Source organism: Clarias gariepinus, chromosome 15 (genome assembly GCF_024256425.1).
Source record: "Clarias gariepinus isolate MV-2021 ecotype Netherlands chromosome 15, CGAR_prim_01v2, whole genome shotgun sequence".
NCBI classification, from domain to species: Eukaryota; Metazoa; Chordata; class Actinopteri; order Siluriformes; family Clariidae; genus Clarias; species Clarias gariepinus.
In genome coordinates this window covers 8,731,308-8,756,952 of record NC_071114.1, presented here as the reverse complement: position 1 = coordinate 8,756,952, position 25,645 = coordinate 8,731,308, and the positions used below count along the sequence as shown (strand labels likewise).

The 25,645-nt window shown below is 38.4% G+C and overlaps 2 protein-coding genes across 3 annotated transcripts; both read left to right on the top strand.

Moving 5' to 3' along the window:
• The first annotated feature begins 11 nt into the window (after positions 1-11).
• On the top strand, positions 12-7,695 carry sid1 (secreted immunoglobulin domain 1). 2 transcript variants are annotated; one of them, XR_008365691.1, is made up of 3 exons: positions 12-147; positions 244-438; positions 7,089-7,224. XR_008365691.1 is itself a non-coding variant. In XM_053513303.1 (2 exons), exons 1-2 carry the CDS (start codon positions 6,805-6,807, stop codon positions 7,421-7,423), a joined length of 384 nt encoding a protein of 127 aa, XP_053369278.1. In that variant the 5' UTR covers positions 5,918-6,804; the 3' UTR covers positions 7,424-7,695. The 2 variants fall into 2 exon arrangements, 1 of the variants encoding a protein (XP_053369278.1); XM_053513303.1 differs by lacking the exons at positions 12-147; positions 244-438 and adding an exon at positions 5,918-6,853 and having other exon boundaries at positions 7,089-7,695.
• Positions 7,696-9,953: 2,258 nt separating this feature from the next.
• On the top strand, positions 9,954-13,280 carry si:ch211-1a19.2 (uncharacterized protein LOC100142650 homolog). The gene is made up of 3 exons (XM_053513673.1): positions 9,954-10,269; positions 10,357-10,424; positions 11,011-13,280. The coding sequence occupies exons 1-3, from the start codon at positions 10,229-10,231 to the stop codon at positions 11,337-11,339; spliced, it is 438 nt and encodes a 145-aa protein (XP_053369648.1). The 5' UTR covers positions 9,954-10,228; the 3' UTR covers positions 11,340-13,280.
• The last annotated feature ends 12,365 nt before the right edge of the window (positions 13,281-25,645 follow it).

The following is a 25,645-nucleotide window of genomic DNA, read 5'->3' as shown; positions in this document are numbered from 1 at the left end:
AAGAGGCGTGGTCATGGTCCTGGTCCTGGTCCTGGTGGTGGGATGGTTGCCTGGGAAAACCTGTTCATAGCATTCCTTCTGATTCGGACATGAAGCAAGATTAACATCTCATTTGTGGGGAAATAAAGGCACAGCAGTGAGAATAAGGTCTACTTATTGTGTTTCATCAGAAAGTGAAACTGAAAAAATCATTCTCATTTCACCAGAAAAGTTGGACTGTGTGTGTGTGTGTGTATGTTTCAGATTCCATTTCTCAGGCTCAGGGAGTGCTCTGGCAGGTTTCCCAGCTCTGGGGGCTGGGACCCGAATCCTGCTGGAGAGAGGGAAGCAGTGCAGTTTGTTTATTCCGTTAACTATGGCTTGTTTAGTGCACTTTCATAAGACCACTGGAGCAGGAGCCACTCAGTGTTTCCAGACGCCATGCCAGGCTTCCACAGGGTGAGTGAACACACATACACACACATGCACACACAGGTCCCCACCCTGTTCAGCCATTCCTTCAACTGTCATGTTAAAGAGGTTGGTCTGGATTCCTCCCCTTATATCTTTTAAGAGCAAAAGTGAGAGAGATGAAAAAAAAAAAAACAGGGGATTTCATGATTAAAGACATTTTTTTTTTTTAATGAAAAACTTACCATCAATCTAGTGTTGAATGCACAAGGCTTGTTATAAAACATTAAAAGCTCTGATCTTTGTTGTTCATTTATTCGTCTCAAGGCATGTAATAGTGACTACTATGAGTTCAGTGTGAGGATTCTGAAAATGTTCAAAACTGCGAATAAGACGCATGGGACAGGAAACCATTCTCATGACGTGTGAAAAGTGAAAGCAAACAATTCATTTCAACAAGCAAGTCATCCTTTAGTAAACGCTTTATCTTGATCAGTTTCTTGCTCGCTCCAAAGACAGGGACAGTGATGGACGAGGCGGGAATACATCCTGGATGGGGATGACATTCATTACAAAATGATCAACTAGCCATTACATTACATTGTTACAAAAGAAATGTTCGCTTTCTGATTTGGTCCATCAGTCATGAGTTAAGGGCACGCATACTTTGTGAAACATCAGCTCCAAGTCTGTACATGGGCTATAATAAATTCCAAGAGCACCCTCTTCTGGTTCACACATTACTCAGCCATTCTTCAACATGCTGGAATCCACCACTGGACTCTCTGAACCTGTGAGTCACTAAGCATGATCGCATAATGATGATGGATAGCGGTGCATCGTATAAATTTCAATTCTTAACTCAATTGCGTAAAGCATGGCTTTGATGTTTTATATTTTAGAAGTGTATCTTATTTTTTAGGAATGTTGGCTAAACAATAGTATTCTCGGTTTCGAATATTTCTTCATCCGAGACTGTGCTGTGTTTCTTTAAATATCAATCACATCCATTCTTGGAATACTGTTTTACTCACATGTTGATATGTGAAGAAATTGAATGGAATTGAATATGCATTGAATTGAATGGAAATTTATTTGCAAATAAAGTAAATGTAAATAAGCAATGCTTTTTTCCCCCCACATTTTCACCTTTCTGGTCTCGCCGTTTTATACTCACTCATTATCTAACTCACTCACTCACTCACTCACTCACTCAGTCTTCCCATCACTCAATTCCAATTAACCTAAGGAAGGGTGGAGAAATCGTGCTTCCTCTGTGACACAAGAAGCCAACATCTTACTGTTTTCTAATGGCTGCACAGGCTGTGTCAAAGGGCAGCATGAAACACTCATCATGAAACACTCAAAAATCATTCTTTACAATGCATGAGCAGGATGAGAGAAGATAAGTATTGAGCATTGTGAAATTTGCTGTTTTGCTGAAATTTGATCTCCTCTGGTCTGGTGTGGTGCATTAAATACACTCCTGGTTAAAAAAAAGACATATAATCTCTCTGAGATGTGTTTCAATTTAAAATATCCGTTTAAAATATTAATTTCAAATTAGTTGTGTGTCTAGAAAAACAATAAATTTTTCACTGCTGTTATCATGAATGATAAACTGCCCAGAAAATGCCTCATGCTCCCTTCAGTGCAGTTCGCTCTTTCACAATTTGAGCCTGATGACTCCTGGCACCTTTGAACATGCTAGACAAAAATCCATTGATGGAAAAACCTGGTCATTCAGGTAGTCAACTGACCTAATTTTATGGGTAGATAACATTGCTGAGTCTGGACCTGACAAACAGAACCAGCCCTAGATCATAACACCGCCCCAACAGGCTTGTAAATTAGGCACTAGGCACTAGGCATTATGTTCTCTCTATTCTCTCTATTCTCACCCTGATGCCCCAATCACTCTGGAACAAGGCAAATCTGTACTCATTAGACCACATGATGTTTCCATTGCTCCACAGTCTATTCTTTATGCCCCCTAGAAAAATGTATGTCTTTTCCCCTGATTAATCTCACTAATAAGTATTTTTCTTTAGGCGACACAGCTGTTTATTCCCAATCCTATGAGTCCTCTTCACATAGCTATGAGTTATACTGTTGCTTTTTTATTATTTGAATTCACAAAGTGTTAAAGCGATTTTTTATCAAACATTCTCAGGATGTTTTTTCTTCGACCACATTTCTTCTTCTATGTAATTGATGGTTCACCGCTTTCCTTCCAGGTTTTAATAATGAGGGTTTTTTTTAGTCCTTAATTTTAGTAGTTTTAGCAATCTCCTTAGTTGTTTTCTTTGCTTGATGCAGACCAATAATTGAATCCTTCTGAAACAGAGTAACATCTTCGCCATGACCATAGGTTAAACGACCACGATTCCAGTTAGTTGGTTAGCTAAAGTGATGCATATTGTAGCAGTGCTGCTGTCACCCAAATAGGCCATGGCCCTAATTATGCATCATTTTATGACTTAATATAATTTTAACTAATGAGTTATATAAAAAATACACCCACTCCCTAAAAATATTTTTTGTCCCATGTTGCAAACATGTTTATTTCCGTTGAAAAGTTAAACATTTTAACTTGAAGGTTGAATAGGGATTGACTCACTCTTGAAGCCAGCTCCCAGCGGATATTCCAGTTGCACTTATTTTTCAGAACTGGCCGTTGCCCCTTGGGTTTGCCACGGCTGGAGAGGAATTGCTCAGGCACAGAGCCCTGGTTGTTACCCCACTGAACACACTCTGAATGGTAGAACAGTCCTCACGGGGCAGCCTGCATGCACATATTCACACACTCACTCACACTTAGGTGTAAAATATCCTATACAATCCACTGGCACCTTTTGGAGGGGAGCTGGAAGTAAACTTAAACAGACCCAGGAAACATGCACAAAAACAAACGGAAAAAAACAGTCAATACTACAGCTATTCATGTTTGTCTAAAGGTCATTAAGCCTCAGTAAGCAAATACTGTACTTATATGAATTTAATGGCATGATTTGTATTAAAATAGGGTGACCATATTTCAGTTTTCCAAAAAAAGGACAGTGGGGGCAGGAGGCAGACAGACATACACTATGGGTGGAAGTATCAGGAGGGGTTGTGGGGTGTAAATATTTGTCAAATGTGTTCAAAACCATTAAACTATGTTACTGAAATTTAATAAATAAAGTAATAATATCCTTTCCTTTCAACTTTTGGCCCTGAACGATAGAATGAAAACAAAAAAAGAATTAAAATAATGTCATCTTTTACATGACACTGTTTCTTTTCAAGGCCATAGGTTAAAGTATAATAATAATAATAATAATAATAATAATAATAATAATAATAATAATGAACTGTTTTTAAAAAATCCACTATTTAATTTAAAAAAAATGATTTGAGTCCTCTTATTATGTTTATTCTGTGCTTTGATCAGGTTGGTGACCTGATCAAAGCACATTGCATCATCAATTGGCTGCTTTTTTCCCCCCAGGGATTGGATACAAGCTTCTATGTTATTCCAGTCAGGTGCCTCACTCAGATCCATCCACATGAATGTTGTTATCCATTTCTCCAGATATTCCAGGCTTGAACTGTACAGACTCTGCACTAATGGTCACACCTCTTACCAAGTCCATTCTTGTGCTTTAGTGCCAGTGGTCCCATTGCTTTAAGGGCCATAAAGTTATTGGAGTTGGTTCAAGAAGCATGGTGCAGACATGCGAACTGTTCTTTATTTCCACAGTTGAATTGTTCTTCCTTTTTATCTCCTGAACATGTGAATTAAACACCCACATAAGTAAGAGCATCTGCCAGCAGTAAATAAAAAAAAAAACTCTTAATCATCAAGGGTGTTTTGTCCCGTGAAAAAAGAATGATTTTAATGCTGGAGACATGTGTAGCAGACATAACGACAGCCATCGCAAGCCACCAACAAATCTATCTAATCACATTACTCCTTCAGATTCTCTGTGCGAATAGTGTAGAGTTGAAAGTATTAAAATATTTCAATATCAATATCTCAATATCGTCATCTAGTGTGTCTGCCCCGTAATTGTTCAAGAAGTGTTCTGGGCAGCCCACACCGACTAATGACTTGTTCTCCAATGTTTGCGAAAACATTCCTTCCTTCTTCATCACTCCGGATTCCACCGAACATTGTATTGCAGTTGCCACCTCTAAAGAAAAAAGAGCTTGAAAAGAGAATCCCTTTCTTTTCCAGTGTTTCTTTGATTGTTCCGCTGACTCATTTAGGGCGTTTTTAACTTTGACTAATGTTCTTTGGACGCCACCATGTTTCCAATCAAAATACTGAATAAGCAGAGAGAATATTTTCACAGCACCCTGATTGCTTCCACCAGTAGAAACACCATAATAAACTACGCTTCCAGCGCTTTTAGAGCTATGTCGACCGAATGTGGTGCTATCACAGCGTTAACAGTTGCTTCAGTCTTTATATGAGTGCTTAAAGATTTTCACGCTGTCTTGGAATCAGGTTGAAACTTTTTTAAACAAGGCAGACGAGCAGTTCATCCGCTGTCCTTCTTATCAGTTACTTAGCCCTCTGAGCTACCACTTGCCCCTACTATGTATTTGACGCTGCCATATATGTCTGCTTCAAACAGATCTCGACCGAGACGAAAACACAGGAATTTTCTTAGTAAATCATCTTTGAATTTGCATTTGCGTTTGGGCATCGTTTACATTATTCCGGAGCTGCTCCTCTCTCTCTTTGACTGTTGCTTTGGTGCTGAAGGATTGAGACTTAATGTTTGTGTAAGTACAGGACCGACAAATGGTGATGTGCAACAAAGCAGAATCACAACGTTAACAATTGCTTCAGCATGGTTGTAATATAATGAAACATTTTAATGACAATCATTATATATTCTTCCTTTAAAAGCTTTGAACTATAACTAGCACTTGATTAGCTTCATGCATGGCACAATGAACCTGCAATGAGGTCATTTTTATGAAAGAAAATTGAATCGAGAGATAACGCTGCATCACCCAAGAGACATTTGATTGCTTTCATACAAGATACAAGAGACTTACCTGTTGCATAATGTTCTATTCTCCAATCTGGATTTCTGGGTTCTTATGGGACGACGCAGTCGGATTTAGGCATTTGGCAGACGTTCTTATCCAGAGTGACTTACATTTTTATCTCATTACACATCTGAGCAGTTGTGGGTTAGGGGCCTTGCTCAAGGGCCCAACAGTGGTAACATGGTGGTTGGGGGGTTTGAACCTGGGATCTTCCTAACTGTAGTTCAATGCCTTAACCACTGAGCTACCCCTGCCAACGGACGATATACCCATATACATGGGTAGAGTAAATGGGGGTAAGTAAGGACAATTCCATGAGCCCCAGAGAGACAGGGGGCTCTCAAACATGTTATGGCAATTAAAAAGTGTTTAGTACTCAAGGTTTCTCAAGGTTGGGGGTCCAGTACATTAGTCTTTTAAGAGGCCAAGTCTGTCATTAACCAATGATAAATTGAAACTAGTCGAGGAGAAGGCTGATCATATAGTAAGCTAAAGTTTTTGTATTGTTTTAACGTTTGCCATGATCTCCAATAATATTTGTACTTAAAAAAGATGTGCAGTAAAACAATGCTTTTCTAACCAATTTAGATTGGTGGCAGAAACTTACTACATAAACACAAAGCATAAGTTTTATTATTATTATTATTATTATTGTTATTATTATTATTGTTAAATATATATATATCAACCAACATATAAATACTAAATTGCAATAATTATTTAATTATTTATCTATTGTGACAAAACTGTAAGAGGTGGACTTATAGCGTTTTTAAAAAATTATATTAAATTCATACCAAAGGAATTTTGACATAAATGCTTTGCATTTGTGTTTTTCACATTCGAATGTGACTAAAAGGGGGAAAAAACAGCTTGTAAATGAAAATGTTTTTTTTTTTGTGTGTGTGTGTGTGTGTGTGTGTGTGTGTGTGTGTGTGTGTGTGTGTGTGTGTGTTTGGATTTGTCTTTGTAATTTAAATGAAACTTTATTACAATAATAATAATTGATTGTAATGTTGATGTTTATCATTTGTCCCAAAAAGGGATTTTATAAGTGATCTAAGCAATAGATAGTAAACAAGCGGTAGATTTATGAAAATTACAAACTCAAAGATTTAGCTTATAGCATAACGTTTTATCAAAATTTTATTATCTGCCATTTCAAATTTGACAATAAAATACATTCGTTATAAAAAAGAAGTAAATGCACGCAAAGAAAAAAAAAGAAAGAAAGAAAGAAAGAAAAAAGTCATTGTGATAGTTTCAGTTCCTTTAAGCCCACCCAATCAACCCGAGTGTGTGTTATCATACACACAGTACCTCCTTTAGGCTCACATCACACAACCAGTTTCTGGAGCAGATTGCAGAATGATTCATAAAATTGCTCTGCTTTGTTTCCCCTGTACCATATTGCACTGTGAGTAATCTTAATTCAAAATATTATATTGTGTTTAGATTAGTTCAATATACAGTAGATGTCTCCATTTATAATAATGTGCTGCCGATTTAATGGTTTGGTTTTGTTTACTGGTTATGACTTTGTCATGAGTTCAACATAATATAAAATAATTCTAAATGATATTACATATAAAGCTTTGCTGCAACTAATATTAAAAAACTGACATCAGTGTCACATATGCGTGTGTTTCCAGGCATTTTATGGCAAATGTCCATAGGCATCTCAGTGAAACAGGGACAAAATGTCACCCTCATCTGCCCACTGAAGACCAAAGAGAACATCGGGGTAATGACCTGGTATAAGCAGAACCCTGGCCAAGGTGTAAAACTGCTTCTGACCCACAACTTCAGTGCGCCGCCGTGTGTGCGCTACGCTAAAGGATTTCACACGTACAGATACGTGGTGTTACGCCGGAACAGGCCCAGAGTCCATTATCGGTTACGGATCATAAGTGCTGAGGAAAATGACACAGCGACTTATTACTGTGGATATTCAGATAAACCAGAGGAGAAGAGAAACATGCCTTAAGTACAGCTGATAAAAAAGAGACTGTATGTAAATATCTTGATTTGCGATTTTGTTAACCGTTATTTCTTCATAACCTTTATTTTGACTTTATTTTGACTTTTCATTAGCCTCCTGTCATTTTCTTTCTTCTTTTTATGCATATTGTTATATAAACCTTATTGCTTGTTATATATGACATTATTGCTTTTATTGAGTCATGATTAATTAATTGTATTCATGAATAAACCTGTGCAAAACAAACCTTTTTTGTCATTAAAAAGATAAAATAAAGAAATGAATGATAAAGTGTTTGTGTGTATTATCTAAAAGAAATAAGGTGCAGCTTTCTCCCTAAGCGGATCATAAGTACTGACCTAAGACATATACTATAGTACCAGTCGAAAGTTTGGACACAAGTATGGTTTTATTTTCTACATTCAAGAACAATACTGGATTTTTTTTTTTCAAGCGTAAAATAACACATATGGCATTAGGTAATTAAGTAACAACAACAACAACAACAACAACAATATTTAGCTGTTATATTAAGACATAAAGGTCAGCTTTTCTGGAACAGTTCTTGCAAGAACAGTATTGTGTCAAATGCATTTGCAAAACCCATCAAGCACCATGATCATGAAGACCAACCCTGGAGAGCAAGACCATTTAGAGTTACAGTACCAGCCTCAGAAATCACCAATTAACAACCAGCACCTCAGATTAGAGCCGTTATAAAGGATTTACAGAGCATGAGTAGCAGATACATCTCAATACCAAATGTTCAAAAGAGATTATTGCATTTTATTTTATATTACTTTAGACTATGTTATTTATATTTTTGGATGCCTTCAGCATTTTTTTATAATTTAGAAAGAAATAAAAATCAGCAAAGAAGGCAGATTTGGAAGGTGTGTCCAAACCTTTGACTGGTAGTGTGTATACACACACACTTTTTCAGAGTTGAGTCACGTACTGTAAGTACAACTGGACCTACTGTATATAAACAGTGTGTGATGTAAATTCAGCACTCTGGGTGTTTGCAAGAACTTGGCATACAGTAGCCATAAGATCACAGCGGTTTTACTTGCTCACTTCCAGCGCCACAACTTTCCCCAATGTTTGAAAGTATCATAAAATATAAACTGTATATTAACATTTGTACAGAACATGTTGTAGTTATGTATAATATGTCATGGAAATAGGAAATACATAACACACATGTACGAATGCTACTCTGTGACCTACACCGTGGAATCCAGTTAGCTCTTTGCAGAAGTAGGTATAATGGGTGCATCTGGCTCGGCTATAATGCCAGCAGCTCTTTCCTGTTTTTTAACAGCTCCCAAGTGTCAACCGTCAGATAAGCTTGTTTTTACTGTATAACTGCCAGGTGCCTTTGGAAAACATCAACCACAACTACATAATGCATAAACTTCACCGCTTGTTTTGGCTGAACAAATTATTTCATAAAAATATATATTTAGTGTACAACTAGATGGTTTCAGGATATAAACTGCATTTAAATATGGGATATAAATATGTTTAGAAACTATATACACAGACATACTCTCCAAGACATAAATAGTCATCAATAGTTTTATGATAAAATGTACAGTATGCATCAAAATAAATTTGTTCCCATTATAACACAACTACTGTTTGTTTTCTGCTTTTCTGAGAGGCTGGATTGTTAATCAGCCTGAATGGGACACAATTCTCATTGACACTTTCACCTGGTAAAGGTCCCATATTTTATCAAATGATCAGCTGTGAAATACCCCTTAGATAATATACTCATACTGTATATGTCATATCTAAAATTCCCTTTTCTTTTTTTTTTCACTTTAGGAAAAACAACAAGCTGGGAAAGGGACTCTTCTTTTATGAGGTCACACTGAATGGTCACTTGGTTACAGGTATTAGCTTGACTTATGTTAACGTATGTTCAACCTTGGAGTTAATAACCTTTCACGTTCCAGAATGCAGTCGAATCAAACGGAACCAACAGTTTAAGTAGGAGGATGTCATAAAGTTTCCCGTATTTCATGAATTCATCAATTCCTTAAGACAAATACAAATATGATCAAAGAACACAACTAAATACAACATGTTTTGGACATCAAGCAGGAAATGACACATTGATACAAGGTAAAGAACATTTTTTAAAGAGTATAAAAGAGTAAATAATAATAATAAATAATAAAGAGTTAAGTGCATCAGTCACTTCTGCAAGAAAATACACCTAGAATTTAAGTCGTTCAAGTCAAACTGGGACTTTTGATTACACAGAACTGAGAATAAAAATTCCTCTACAGAATCCTCTGCTACACTAATGCACTTATCCAAGTGTTTACTAGTGCCTGGATACCATCAAGTTAGAAAGTCTTTTTCAGTACAGCTTCATGTCTGAAATGCTGGCCTTCCAGGAACCCCTTTAACGGCCCAAACATGTGGAAATGGCTTAAAGTGATCTCAGAATGGAACGGTGATGTGGTGGTATCTCCCTGTATGTTTGCACCATTTAAATGTGTTACTGCAGCTAAGAGTCTCATCAATGTACTGTGCTGAGTTTTACACCTTTATCTTGCTCCCGGAAAAGCAAGAATTATAAGAATAATCTTGTACAAATCAAAGAAAAGAAGGAAAACAGTCACATATTACTGGTTATGTTCAGTCATGTTTAGTTATTTATAGGAGGCTGAATGTGCAGTGGGCTGTCCAACATCAGCTCATCCAAACACACGCTTGGGATTTCTCGACATAACCACCCGTACACACCATATGCACAGGAGGGTGCAGTGAGTGTATGCTGAAGACACACTTACAATGCGAGCAGAGACCCTGATTACAGGCTTATTTTTGCTGAGGTAAGGACTATTTGTATATGAACAGAACTGATCGGTCGAAATCGAAATCATCTGCAGTTTGTGACATTCCGAATTTCTGTCCCACAGCTTAAGTGGAGGAGAAGAGGACCCGAAAAGCATTTCATTTAGTCCAGGTTTTCAACTGTTTGTTAAAGGTAAGAAAGTGATATTTATTACTTGGATCATTTCCTTCACTGGTTTCATTCAAAGAACAGCTGGGATGAATTTGATATCATGATGCACACAGGATATTTTTCACATGTGGTGGCTGTGTCTTTATTTCACTTTTAGATTGTAAATGGGACATTTCAGTCCTTTAAGTTATATTGTGACAATTATTACCCCATGTAACTTTTGATTTAATTTCAGACAAAGAGCAAGTGGCTTTATTTTTCGTATCTGATCCTCTTGGATGAATCATTTATTTTCACAGATAATTACATATTGCTTATTTTGTTACAATTTTTTATTTTCCCAACCCTAACCCTGGTTTCTTTGGTTTTCTCCCACCTCCCAATAACCTAGTTGATATATTAGCTGTCCTGAGTGTGATGGACTGGAGTCCCACTCATGGTGCATTATCGCCTCGAACCCATTTCTCCTGGGATCCGCTATAACCTTAATTAGGATAAAGCTGCTATAAAGCAAATAAACCAATCCTAGATTAATTGATCTAGCAAAAATGCACTTGCATTCTATATCTACTAATTGCCATAAATCATAAATAACTGTATCACACAGGTATTCACGTCAAGGCTCCCAAACTGCAGATCTTACTACCTTTAGGACTTTGGGCAGAGACGTCTGACTCCGCCATACTTATGTGCATCATCACAGGGTTACACACCAAAACACCACACGTCACCTGGAAGATTAATAAGACAACAGTGATGCAAAAACACACCACAGTTGATGTCTTCAAGGAGCTTGATGGTACTTTCACTGCTTTAGGGCTCTTTTTCCCCACACCAGGTTTCGAGCTGAAGAGTGATGACGTGTACAGATGTGAGGTTGAACAAAAAGGAATAACTTACTATGAAGAAGTATGGATGTCTCGATGTGAACAATGATATCCAGTGGATTTATTTGATGCTTCTTGAACTCTGGATTGTTAAGGACCATGTGGAGGCCCTACTCGGGGTTGCCAGGTTTTTCATAGATGGTTAAGAGAAGTATACACTTTTAGGTATGTAGGTGGAAGGATAATGGTAAATGGACAGTGAATGAAGAATTTGATAAATGGGGCAGGGGTAGCTCAGTGATTAAGGTGTTAGACTACTGATCAGAAGGTTCCAGGTTCAAGCCCCAGCACAAAAAAGTTGCCACTGCTGGGGCCTTGAGCAAGATTCTTAACACTCAACTGCTCAGATGTATAATCAGATAAAAAAAAAAATCTCTCTGGATAAGGGCTTCTACCATAAAGATGATGTTGCACTACCGAGTTGTCATTGTTGGCCCTTGAGAAAGGCCCTTAACTCTAAACTGCTCAGATATACAAGGTGATTCACTTCAAAGCACCCATGAACATTCTGTAATAACTCTCACTATGATGAAGCAATCTGAATAAAAAATAAAAAAAATACACTATATACCTTGACGTATGTTTAATGGATTGTCTTACATTTAATGCTGGCAGTGATCTCAGTTTTCTGCCAGATACATTTTGACTCAGCGCTTCATGTTCCTGTTTATATTGGCAAGGATATCGAGAGGAATAGCAGCAATTTCCTGTTGGATCTCCCCCTTTTAGGAAGACCATATTTCTTTTCTTAAACAAATTAGTGACCCAATAGGTTTGCACCATGAAGATGCAGCTTTTATTACTGTACACCGCTATCCTGTTGAAAAGTTGAGTGGTGAATGAAGGGGTACGGCATTAAGCTACACGATAGCTGTCTGGCACCTACTTCATGGGTCCGACTCAGGGACTCAGTCCGACTTCCTGGCGTGTTCAAAGCTCCATATACTAAGGAGCACATTGTACATTGTTTTTCTTCAGATTGCTTTATCTTAGCGTGAGTTATTATAGAATATTGGGGGCCTCTTTCGAGTGAATCTCCCTGTATAATCAGGTAAAAAAAAGTACAGTATGTAATTCTGGATAAGGGCGTACCCCAAATGTCATAAACGTTAATGTATACATGTATAATGTATACTGCTTAAAGAACATGCATGAATGTTCTGGTATTTGTCAGTAAATTGATTTGCTCATAGGTTATTCTTTATATTCTTTATAATGATAATCTATGCAATAATATAAGACCAATTAAGACCTGGATAATTAAAAATAGGAGGTTAGGACACAATGTAAACATCATTTAAAGGTCCCATATTTTATTGTTCCTTTAACAAGTTAACACACGTCTCAGAGATCTACCAAAGTGTGTCTGTCAATGCTCCAGCCTTATACCTCAAATTTAATTTCACTAAATGTGTAGATTCAGTGTTTAGGTAAATGGGCTTCTTCTGGGCTTCAGCAGAGAACAGTAGAGCTGAAGAATAACCTGGGGTCATATGAGGTCACATTAAAAGGAAAGACCCTTCTGTATGTCTAAAATAACCTAAACAGGAAATCCTTTGTTCCGTGTAAAATGTTCATGTAAATATTAAAATATACACTAACCATCCTGTTTAAAATGAATACAGTATATGTCTGTGTGTTCATAACATAATCCACTGCCTGCTCTTTTCAGTTTGGGTTAGAATGTCTGAACAGTTTTCTCTAACCCTCTCGTATCAACATGGCCTTTCCATCACATGGACTTTCACTACTGCTACTCATTGCATGTTTTTATTATTATTATTATTATTATTATTATTATTATTATTATTATTATTGTAGTTGTAGTTTTATTTAAACTCCAGTAACTGACATGCATGATCTTTAGGAATCCCCCCAAAATACTCAAACCAAACATTCTAAAATACTCATATCAGCCTGTCTGTCTCCAGCTAAATTTTTCTTTAATTCTCATGCTTGAGAATTATATGTATGATGATTGAGAATAATATGAACATTAACTGAAGCTCCTAGCATGATTTTTGCATAGTGCTGCTGCCACATTTTTTTTTTGATTGCCTAAGTGAATAATTGCATGAATAAACAGGTGCCGGTGTTCCTAATAAAGTGTCTGACAGTGCATTTTTTAATAGTTATTATTCAATTGTTTAAAATAACGTTTTGGGTTTGAGTCTTGGTATTGGACTGGTTTTGGCATACACCTGAAACTGGTATCTACTCTCTGTGCATATTTATTAGGCAAGTTGCATTCATAAGGATTGATTGTATTCATTTTATTATTAAAGAAATAATGTAAAGTGGTCTCAGTCAATCAAAAATGTTAATATTCTCAAGCCTGGATGCTTATCAAAGTGTGTTTTGTCCTTCCCAGTGAGATATATAAGTGTGCACAACTATTAGGCAACTATTCACGTGCAGAATTATTATTTAACCAAAGTTTAACATTTTTAATTCTAAAATAAATTTTAATAATTCTACAATAAAATAAAATGATTATTCAAGTCATTATTCTGTTGTCTTTGATGCTTTTGCTGGATAACCAAGCAATGGAGTACTGTGATGGAGAACAGTCCTGCATACAAATCATGGGCTTCCTGAATGATGTAGACTACATCCTGTACCACTGTTTGAGGAAAGTTTCTTCAAGGAATTAGCAATAAGTTCAGGAGTTGGTTTTAAGTCCATCTTAACCCAAGAAGGTCCGACTCGCTCATACCAGCTGGGTACTGACTTAAGGTGATGCTGTGTATCCAAGGATCCAGCCACGGGCTCATACAACTTGTTCATCAAGAGTTTCAGCCTGGGCTTTTTTTTTTTCTTTTTAGGATATTTTTTTAGGTTATGAAATAACACATATGACATTATGTAATTAAGTAACAACATTCAGCAATGTTCTATAATGTAGAAAGAAAAAACTAAACTAAACATGTAATAAAAGTTACCTAATAACCACCATTTGACAGGCAGTGTATTTTTCTAATAATTGTGCACATAGTGTATATTTAAAGTTTTATGTATGCGGTGAAGCATGGATGCTTATAAACCTTATCTTAAAAAATGTAATGAGAAAAATGTAAGCTTTACAGTGGAGTTTATTAAAGCCTGAATTATTGTATCATTGTATGCCAATATACTGCACAATTTAGCCTTTTTCACTGTAGCTACAGTTACAACACTTCATTACAATGGCACCTGAAAGTGGGTGGGATATGTTAGGCACCAAGTGAACACTTTGCCCTGAAGTTGATGTATTGTAAGCAGAAAAAAAAACGGGCATTTTGGACTTGAGTGATTTTGATAAAGGACAAATTGTAATGACTATTCTATTCAATTCAATTCAATTACATTTTATTTGTAAAGCGCTTTGTCAATTGACAATTGTCATTGTCGCAAAGCAGCTTTACACAATCAAAGTGCAGCTTTTGTGGGAAGTTCAAGGTCTATAGTTGCCAGGATAAACCAAACCAAAACTACTCCAAGCAAGGAAAACCGGTGAACTGGCGACAGGAGCATGGGTGGCCAAGGCTCACGGAAGCACATGGGGGGCCTGTGAAGTCTGATCCTAATGAAAAGCTAATGTAGATCAAATTGAGGTAAAGGTTCATTCTGGTTCACGTATAGAGGTATCATAATGCACAGTGTATCAATGTTGTGGTGCCAAAAGTGGGGACCTACTTAATATTAGGTGGGTGGTTATAAAGCTATGGCTGATCGGTGTACGATTAAGTATGAATAACATTTTCAAGCTGTCTGGAAGATGTGTGAATCGCATATAACTTATATATTATATATAAGTTGACACACAATATCACAAAGCTCAAATATCATAAATAGGCTGACTCTAGTGAAAAATATGTGTACAATACATTATGTAATTATGTGTATGTTTTTTAGCATTATTATTATTTATTTATTACATTTTGAAATATGGAAGTTTCAGCTTTGATCTTCACAGCACTTGTGTTTCCTGTAACTAGGAGATCATTCTATTGCAAAACCACAAGGGGGCGCACTTAAGGAACCTAAAAGTAGTTTAGTATTTAGTCATTGTCGTCTTGCACCTCTGGCATCCAGATATGATTCCTGACTCGGGGTCTGTGTGTATGGAGTTTGCATGTTCTCCCTGTGCTTGTTTGGATTTCTCCGGGAAGTCCGGTTTCCAAAAGAAATGAGGCTAATTAGGCTAATTGGCCTTCCCAAATCACCCGTAGTGTGAATGTGCATGTGATTGTTGACCGTAGGTCTTACAAGGGTTGTAAAAATGGGAATAAATACAATAATAATCATCATTGGCCTCTACGGTCCCTAGTTGGACTAGGTAAAAAAAAAGACTTAATGCTAATCTTAACCCAATCCTAGCCATCATAAGTTTTCATTTAAATTGACTTTGTAGTATATTTAGTTTCACTATCCCAGGAGGCTTAGGGCACGAGGCAGGGTACACCCTGGACAGGGTGCCAATCAATCGCAAGGCACACACATACACACTCACACACTACGGGCAATTTGGAAACACCAATTAGCCTAACCTGCATATCTTTGAACTGTGGAAGGAAACCAGAGTACCTGGAGGAAACCCACCAAGCACAGGGAGAACATGCAAACTCCATGCACACCCGGACCCTGGAGGTGCAAGGCGACGGTTCTAACCACTATACCACTGTGCCACCCTCTATTTGTGTACATCATGTTTAATTTAAATTAAATTACACCAAAAGAAACAGTGGAATAGATGAGGAGAGATCAAAAAATCCTTTACAAACACTTTACATATGTGACGTTTCCATTTATATTCAATCTATACTCAACTTCATTCCCACACAAAAGTCCATAAAATTCCATATATCTATATTGTACAACTGTTCTTATTTTTCTATATTTTTTCACATATTTGTCTTATATTGTATATTCTGTATAGCTGTCCCATATTTTTTTTATTTTCCCCATATTTTTCTTATATTGTATATTTGTTCTGTACAGTTTTGTTATTTCATGTTATTTAAAATAGCATAACTTTACTTCTTTTTTATTATTATTATTATTATTATTATTATTATTTATTCATTAATTACATTTTGAAATATGGAAGTTTTAGCTTTGATCTTCAGAGCACTTGTGCTTCCTGTACCTAGGAGATCATTCTATTGCAAAACCACAAGGGGGCGCACGTGGCCTGTTACAGCGGAGTGAGAGCTTTCACAAACTTGTGCCTGGAGTTCAAGTGGAGGGTTCGTGTGATTGTGAAAAACTTGAGGGAAATCGAGACAAAACAAACATGTTTACATCCTTGTGAAATATCCTACAGCCTGTAGGTGTTTTTTTTTTTTTTTTTTGGGCTCTAAATCTCTGGGGAACTTAAAATGTGGTTAAGTAACAGCTTTAAATGTAGTTCTTCTCCTGTAGATGCATTTGTTTAAAATGGTATTATAAAAGTGTCAACAAAACAAGAAAGTAAAGATTTTTGTTTATTTTGGATCAAATAGCCGGTCTTTCGTCCATCCATCAATCCATCCATTCATTTATCTATTCATCTATTAACACACACACATACACACATTCACATGGTCACACCCGGACATATACATGTGCATGCACACAGAGACACACACACATACATGTGCATCCTCACACACATGGGAAAACAGATCTGAAGGGTGCACACAGGGGCACACAGCCACATACAGTATACTGTACACAAACATAGGTACACGTGGGGAGCTGCTTTAAATGTGTGCACACATACATGTGCATGACCACAGGGGCACATACACGGCATCAGAGAAAGACAGCACTTTGCAAAAGCATCCGCAAGTCTGTTTGCTATAAAAATGCTGATGCAGGGATAATTTGACCCTTAATTGTTAATTGTTAGGAATGCTGTTACATAACATGCACATCTTAACCAATATTCTGTTATATGATTTGAAGTTAAGGGCAGAAATAATCTCTTGCACCTTTGCTCGATTTATTTTCTGACTTTTACTATTATGCTAAATTCCTTGACTCCAAGCAGCCCACTTACAAAGCTAAGCTTGGCTTCGGTGTGAAGCAAGACAAAACCTGCCGACAGCAAATATACCGTATGTCTTTTGGCCTGGATTTATTCCCAATGCAAGAAGAACAAATATGATTCAAATGGTAGAATTAATAAGTGCATGCCCGTATATGAGAACCCTTCAGTGCATAGGTGATTGATGGGACATGGCTGTGTGTGTCTGTTTTCTTCAAAGCGACACTCCGAGAGTTTATAGCATTGTTTAAAACAAACTGGGGCATAGGTTAGAGCATTATCCAGTGCCAGGCATGATAGCTCCTCCTCTATTAAAAAAAAACAACAACACAGATAGGGATAACTTCATGTCAGTCACTGCTCTAATCAGGTTTGGGGAGGAAGTGGAGCAAGGGAACATGGGGTGAGCGACTTGTGACAACTTGGCGTGACAGTTCATCCGCTGAACTGGTTCGTACTTCTTGTTGAACAAACAGGCCAGGACATGTCACCCAAGAAGAGACTAAAATTAGGTAGTTTTTTTTTTTTTTTTTGAGAGCCTGGGTTTGTCTGCAGGGCGAGGAGCTGATAAACATGTACCGTCATCCTCATCAGCCCTTCGTAGTTGATAAACATGGGGGTTTTCTGTATCGGTGAAACAGATTTATTACATCACATATAATACGAGCTTGACAATCTGGTCTACTGGGATACATCACACACGGATGACCTCCATCTCTCGTGTCCTCAATCCCAAAAGAGTTAAACGGACCTAAAAGACTGAATCCAGGGACCAGCAAAACTTACTGAACTTATGCGGCTTCATTTAGAAGTCGTCTAATTAGGCTGGTGCTGGGCTATGTTAAGATCTGCTACATTAAAGGAGACATAGGGCAGTCCCTTGAGAGCTGGGAAATAAACTGGTATCTTTAGTGGAAAGCTGGGTTTAATAATATCAACCCTATAAATGATTTTAATATCTATCATATCAAATTCATATCTTATCATATCAAATTCTATTAAATTTTAATAGTTGTTTATAATACCTCCTTTACAGTTGAAGCTATTGCAGTGTAATATTTTAATTGTGTTTGTTTTTAATAGATTTTTCATTTTGTATACATTGCGTTATAATTTGATTAAAAATATTAGCGAAAATGCCAAAAGACGACATTGTCATGTCCTTGGCGACAGTAGAAAAATAAGGGTCTGTAATCCTCGACCCTCTCCACAAACACGATGGCGTGCCTTCACTGTTTTCTTCTTTGTTCTCGTTCAGCAATAGAGCCTCCGGGAAGCTGTTTATGAGTGCAAGCAAATCTGTATATCTCTCTTTCTTTCTTTCTCGCTTTCTAACCCTCTCCCTCCCTAAAGACAGAATGGTGACTAATGTTGGCTGCTTCCCAGCAGTCTGTTTACATGTCTGCACTTAGGGGAAGAGGAACCGGTCTGAACCGGTGCATACTGACCCACAAGGCTATTCCAGAAGTCTGCTCTTGCCCCCTTCCAGACTGGAGCGCTGCATTTAATGTGGGTACAAATTCCTGGAAAGTCACAGAGGATACCCGTTTCACTCCCATGTGGCTGGTGTTGAATAAGCACATTTTTATAGATGGATGTCACATGGGTAGAAGTTCGTTTCTTGGGGTATTTTTGGGAAGTTTTTAAACTTTTAAATACAAAAATAAGGGGCAAAAAAGCAAAAATAATCAGTTACACAATCCCAGATGGCTACACTGAGTCAGAACCGACCCAGTAGACTAGCGCTCAGTGGGACTGTAATGGATCCTGGTGTTATGTACAACTGACATGAAACGAAGATGGAATACGTAAACACGATGATGGATTGCTCCACAGGTTAGGAACGGGGTCACCCTTCCCCCTGACTTGTATTTCTCACACCAGCTTTTCCTGACTCACTCGCTGTCAGCATTTCACTAGCAGTGGGCTGAAAAGTGTGGTGAGTGTTGGCTTTCGGTCTTACTCACCAAAAAGCCTTATTCAGCCACAGCACGCCTTTGGGATCACGAGCCAGGTGTGTGTTGTGTGTTGCATAAAGATTTCAACTAAACTCCTCAGGGCAAAAGGTTTCCAGAAAAAGAGTTGCTGACTTAGCACACCGAAACAACTTTCCTCAGGAAATTCCCATCATTAACTACTTTTAAAACTGCTGTGAGCTTTGATGTTATCGGTTTTTGCTAACTTCCTCCACTGAAAAAGTTGACTGCTTCCCTTCAGTCCCACACCCTTATCCGAAACTCTTTCCAAAGACCCTGTCTGCAAAGGCATACAGTCCATATACACCATACACATCATACAATAGAGAATTGTTCCAGGCAAGCCGTTGCACTATAATGACACTTTCAGAAGCTGCAGCTAAGCAAACACCACTCACAGATTAAGTACTGTGAGTACAATTTTTAAGATATGCTAGTTAGAGATTAAGTACAATTAGATATGCTAGTTAGCTTACATGTTTAGACATAATTAGTACATACTTGTAACAAAATGCTTAGAAAACGTTAGAAGACAGGAATTAGAAATGTTGTCCTATTGGGAAAAATTACAAGTAGAAACATCTGAGGAACCTAAAAACCTTTAAAGGAGGTACAATGGCTTAGTAGTGAGCATTATCGTCTTGCACCTCTGGCATCCAGATTTGATTCCTGACTCGGGGTCTGTGTGTATGGAGTTTGCATGTTCTCCCTGTGCTTGTTTGGATTTCTCCGGGAAGTCCGGTTTCCAAAAGAAATGAGGCTAATTAGGCTAATTGGCCTTCCCAAATCACCCGTAGTGTGTCAATGTGCATGTGATTGTTGACCGTACAGTAGGTCTTACCAGGGTTGTAAAAATGGGAATAAATACAATAATAATCATCATTGGCCTCTACGGTCCCTAGTTGGACTGGATAAATGACAAACAAACAAAAAAAACAGCATAAAAAAGTCTCAATGCTAACCTTAACCCAATCCTAGCCATCATAAGTTCTCATTTAAATTGACTTTGTAGTATATTTAGTTTCACTGGACAGGGTGCCAATCAATCGCCAGGCACACACATACACACACTCACACACTACGGGCAATTTGGGAACACCAATTAGCCTAACCTGCATATCTTTGGACTGTGGAAGGAAACCGGAGTACCTGGAGGAAACCCACCAAGCACAGGGAGAACATGCAAACTCCATGCACACAGAGACGAGAATCGAGCCTGGCCGGGAATAAACCCGGACCCTGGAGGTGCAAGGCGACGGTGCTAACCACTACACCACCGTGTCACCGTCTATTTGCGTACATCATATTAAATTTAAATCAAATTAAACCAAAAGAAACAGTGGAATAGATGAGGAAAGATCAAAAAGTCCTTTACACCGATCAGCCATAACATTAAAACCCAAAACATTATGCCCAGTATTTTAAAGGTTCTCCTAGTTCAGCTTAGCCCCATCAGGGAATAACTCCACAAGACCTCTGGAGGTGTGCTGTGTTGTCTCGATCTGACCAGGATGTTGGCAACGGATCCTTTGGGTGCTTAGTGTTGTGTGGTGAGGCCTCCGTGGATCAGACTTGTTTGTCCAAGACATCTCTTGGATGCTCGTTAGAATGAGATCTTGGGAAATTGGAATCCGGGTGAACAACTTTGAACTCTTTACGTGCTAACCACCATACATTTATCTTTACAACATTTGGCAGACGCTCCTATCCAGAGCGAATTACATTGGCTTTTCTGTGGAATCAAAGCAGATGGGCTGGGATTTGGTCACCACTGGCATAGATTTGCCTTATGTGTCGATGATCCTGTTACGAGTTTACTGTCATATAATTGATAAGACTTTGACTGATCAGTGTACATCAGTCAAACTTAAACTCTGCAGCTTTGCTCTGTCATCGTTTACTTTTTACACCTGTGCGTTAACATTACAGATGCGTCCGTATGTTGACTGTGAAGCCGGAGCTCATGACGTCTGACCTTTCGGCCCGACCTCATAAAGTGCTTCCAGGAGCAGAGGTCACATTTATCTAGCAAGCAGCTCAAGGAAGAATTCCTGACATGAATCATTCATTTCATAAAACCTTGACTTACAGCGAAACTTTTAAATTCTATAACTGATCATAAAAACTGAGATACCCAAGCTATAAAAGAGAAGAAACTATTTTAGCCCACCCAGAGAAATTGGTTCCTTCTGCAGGGTATGGTTTGGCATTTAGTTTTTTTCCATTACAGAGCTCAAGCAGTGATTAATTTTTCAGAAACCTTACAGGCTAAATTCTTTCCTGTATGTTTCTGTAAAGTTTTATGGTTTTAAACGTGCTTTATCCAAATACTTCAATTTCAATTTCTGGGAAGTTATTAATGGCTACAGTGTTAAACTAACCAAGGATGGGTTGCATTCAAGAACTTCTCACACTTCAGTCTTTTTCATGTACCTTCAGCCAATGTGTGCAATATGTGCTAGTTATTATAATAAAAATAAAACCTTTATCACGTCCTCCATGTTTTTATCTTTCCTTTTTTTTCCCAGTGTACATTTTTCTCCTTACAGGATGAACACCTCAGTCCTCAGGGGTCCCTAAACGATGAACTGTGTTTCTTTTGGAAACGTTTCTGCGGAACAGCTGTGCGAGGCCTCCTGCCAAGTCCCTTTTTCACAAGTCCTCATTTCACACAGTGTATGTGATGTTCATGCTGAAAATCACAGCAAACACAGCAAGGAATGGCTGCTGTAGAATAAAGACAGCCAAAGGTTTTCAACATTGGCCATGTGTCATCGTTTAATCTCCTTACTGACTGCTTCATTTTGTTGCTCTGGGGTGTTGTGAGTAAATTTCTGTATCTAATCATGTGTCCTTAAGTGGAACTAATTACTTCCAAGAAAGCTGATGAAGGAAGACATAAAAAATAAGATGGCTGTCAGAACACACTTTAATGCACAAATACAGGAACTAATAAGTTTTCATTCTGCCAACTAAACAACATTCCTAAAAACAAAAACAGCAACAAAAAAAAAGCATGTGAGGCCTCCTACCACATTCTGCTAGGGTTTATTATGTAACTTGGTCATATGGCTTTATGCTTAACTCAGCAAGACAACTTCCCAATAATCCCATGCTTTGTGTAGCAGTGTGTTTTTGATATACAGATCACCCATAACATTAAAAACATTAACAGTAACACTGCCAAGGTTTTAGGTTCCACTTGTGCTGCCAGGCTTTGACCCCCTCAGGGCGTGGCTCCACGGGGCCTCTGGGGGTGTTCTGTGGTGTCTGGCACCGAAGCGTTGGCAGCGGATCCTTTGGGTGCTGTGGATTGGGCTTGTTTGTTCCATGGGTGTTTAATCGGACTGGGATCTAGGGAATTTGGAAGTCGGGTCGGTGCCCTTAGGCTCTTTGCCTGATGGGTGTTGTGCTCAGCGGGCGGTGGAGCATTGGGAATTCTGGTGCCTTTCTATCATGGCCAGCACTGCTTTTCTTTGTGATTTTTGTTGCATTGGTTTTACTGTGAGATCAGACTAGACAGGCTGGCCATGATCCCGCTCAGGTATGGGTGAGCCTTAGGTGCCCATGATCCTGTCACGAGTTTTCTGGTATATAAATTATAATCAGTGTTATTCGATTCACCTCGCGGTGGTGCTACTGTAGTGTTATGGTTGATTATATAGTTGAGTATATATAATATATATACATAATATGTACAGTAGGAATGCTGCATGCTCCTTTTTAGTGGTAATGGAATCACTTTGTTTTTTTCAAAATCTGGCAGGGAACACACAGATATTTCATCCCCCCAGACGCTGATTCTCCTTAAAGGGCAAACAACACACTGCAGCCGGCGGGGCTGCCATCCCCTCTGTAACCTCTCCACCCGGCCCTGGCGCCGGGCCAGCCGAGAAGCAGCGCAAACCAGAGCGAGCCGGTCCTGCCCTCACAACCCCGGCACACTCAACCACATGCATTTCCACTTCCTCTCCCTTGTATTTCTCACTGTTGGGTCCTTTTGCTTACCCTCTCCCACGTTTTCCGTCTCAGTTTCTGATCGCGAACAGAAGACAAATCGTGAAAGGAAGAGAAATCGACATATGAAAAGCAACAGCTTCAATGTTATTCAGGCTCATACAGAGTAATGAGTTTCCTCTACTCTATCAGAGGTGTACATGTCTAACCAGTAAGCCGACTGAAACAATTTACCCTCAGAGCAAAGTTTTGCTTGTTATTGTCTCAGCCTGTCTCTGAGTGGTAAAAAACAGAATGCTGCTACCACATGCTTTCAATCAAATCGGGTCCTGTGCTGGATAGGATTGAAAAACAACTCCCAAGTCATTTCTGAGAAAAACAGCTGAGTAACACTTCGTAGTATTGGCCGACTGTGAACTCGAACTTGGTATGTGTTTGGCTCAAGGCAAGCACATTAGTCTTAAAAGTAGCTCCAGTGTAACAGTATAACTGCTAAAACAATAAACGGCGAGTATATTTTTGCCCATATGTGCATTTATAGATCCCCAGCAATGAAGGATCACATATCTGCTCGAAGACGAGTTGAGTCAACGAACCTGGTCACCTTGTTTACTAAAATTCATAAGCAGCTATGGGATAAACATGCTTTCTTCAGGTGCTATTTTAGTCAATGACACACCACTACCTCCACACCCTTCATGTTCCACAAATGGACCGTGCCAGTGTCCATAGCGCTTAAAATAGTAAGGGTACGATATGTTAATCCAATATGAGTGTTCCTAAAAGATCTTAGGACATGTTTAAGGTTAATTCCATTTGGTATTAATTGTCCTGTAGTGCTGTTTAAAAGTGAACGTGTTTTGTGTGGTAACGTTTCCTGCTGGTGTTTTGGCCAGGAACCAGACTTTTCCTGGAGCCCACTGCCAAACTTGTGACTCAAACCGAAACTCTTAAGCAGTTGTTAATGACGTGAGTCCATAAACTTTCATTTAGGGTAACGGCTAATTATTGTTCCCGAAAACCTGCGTCGAAGTAATCAGAATATATATATTTTTTTGCTGGTTCATCAGAATCAGAACGGATGTGCGCTGACAAGGAAGTGCTGACAATAAGTCAGTTTGCAACCTTAAAGAATCTGAAGCTTTGAGACAGAAAAATAGTTATAATTATAACTGGGTACAGTGGCCTCCAAAGTTTGCTCAGTCACTCATCGTCTATACCACTTTATCCTGGGTTGCAGGGGGTATGGACCCTATCCCAGAGGGCACAAGGCGGGGTACACACACATTTACACACTCGCATACCCATCTCTACACCACGAGCAATTTGTGAATGCCAATCATCCTAATCTGCATGTCTTTGGAATGTGGGAAAAGAGGTAAAACCCACCAAGCACAGGGAGAACATGCAAACTCCATGCACACAGACCCGAGGCGGGAATCGAACCTAGAACCAGGAGAACGATACTAACCACCGTGTTCATGCCTTTATCCAAAAATTTAACACGCACTAAACAAGATTTTGAACTCATGGACGTTATGCCCTGGCATAACTCCTGTTTTTTTGTATTTGCTTTTTTTTTTTTTTTTTTTTTACGTAGTTTACAATTTACCTTTACAATTTACATTTTGTGACACTGCATATGCAGAATAACAACATTAAGTCTTCCTGTCATTTCTAACACAGGTGAAGACAGTTAAAGTGCAGTCTTTGTCCACTCCTTCATGCAGAACTCCTTTACTGACTAAGTAATAACATTAGGTACAGCCTCAGACACTCCATTAGCAGTGCACGCATGGTATGAAGCTGAGAATTATGTTAACATGACTCTCTCTGACATTTAAGCCTGCATTAACTCTTTGGAAAGGAATCTTAATTTATTAGTAACTAATACAAAGACCACAAGAATTAAGTGTATACTGAGTACTAAAGCTTCTTCTGTAACTTGAAATGCTGCGTGAGACAAATCGCTTATGTGCTTTCCTGGTTTAAATAGTTCATGCCACTATCAACAAAGAACATGAACCTTCTCTCTCTCCCTCTCTCTCTCAGTCACATACACACAAATAAGCCTTTCTTTCAGTTTCCTGCCTCCAAAAAGTCCAGCACAAGTGATTTTCTTTTAACAATTGTCCTTGGATGGAAATGTTCAGGGCAAGCAGGGAAATGCATGTTTCTTTTTGGAAACATGTGGGGGTTGGGGACTGACTTAATTATCTTCCAAGATGGAGGTGAGTGACATTAAGCTCTTGCTCTGTATAAACAGAAACGTAGGAGGACTTCACTGTTTCCTCCTCTGCTCTTGTGGTTAACTGCATTAAACCACAAAGAACAAATCTTTTTTTCCATATCCCAATCATACCAGCAACTACAAATAAAAAAACAACAACTTTGTAGCCCTCATGTATATCT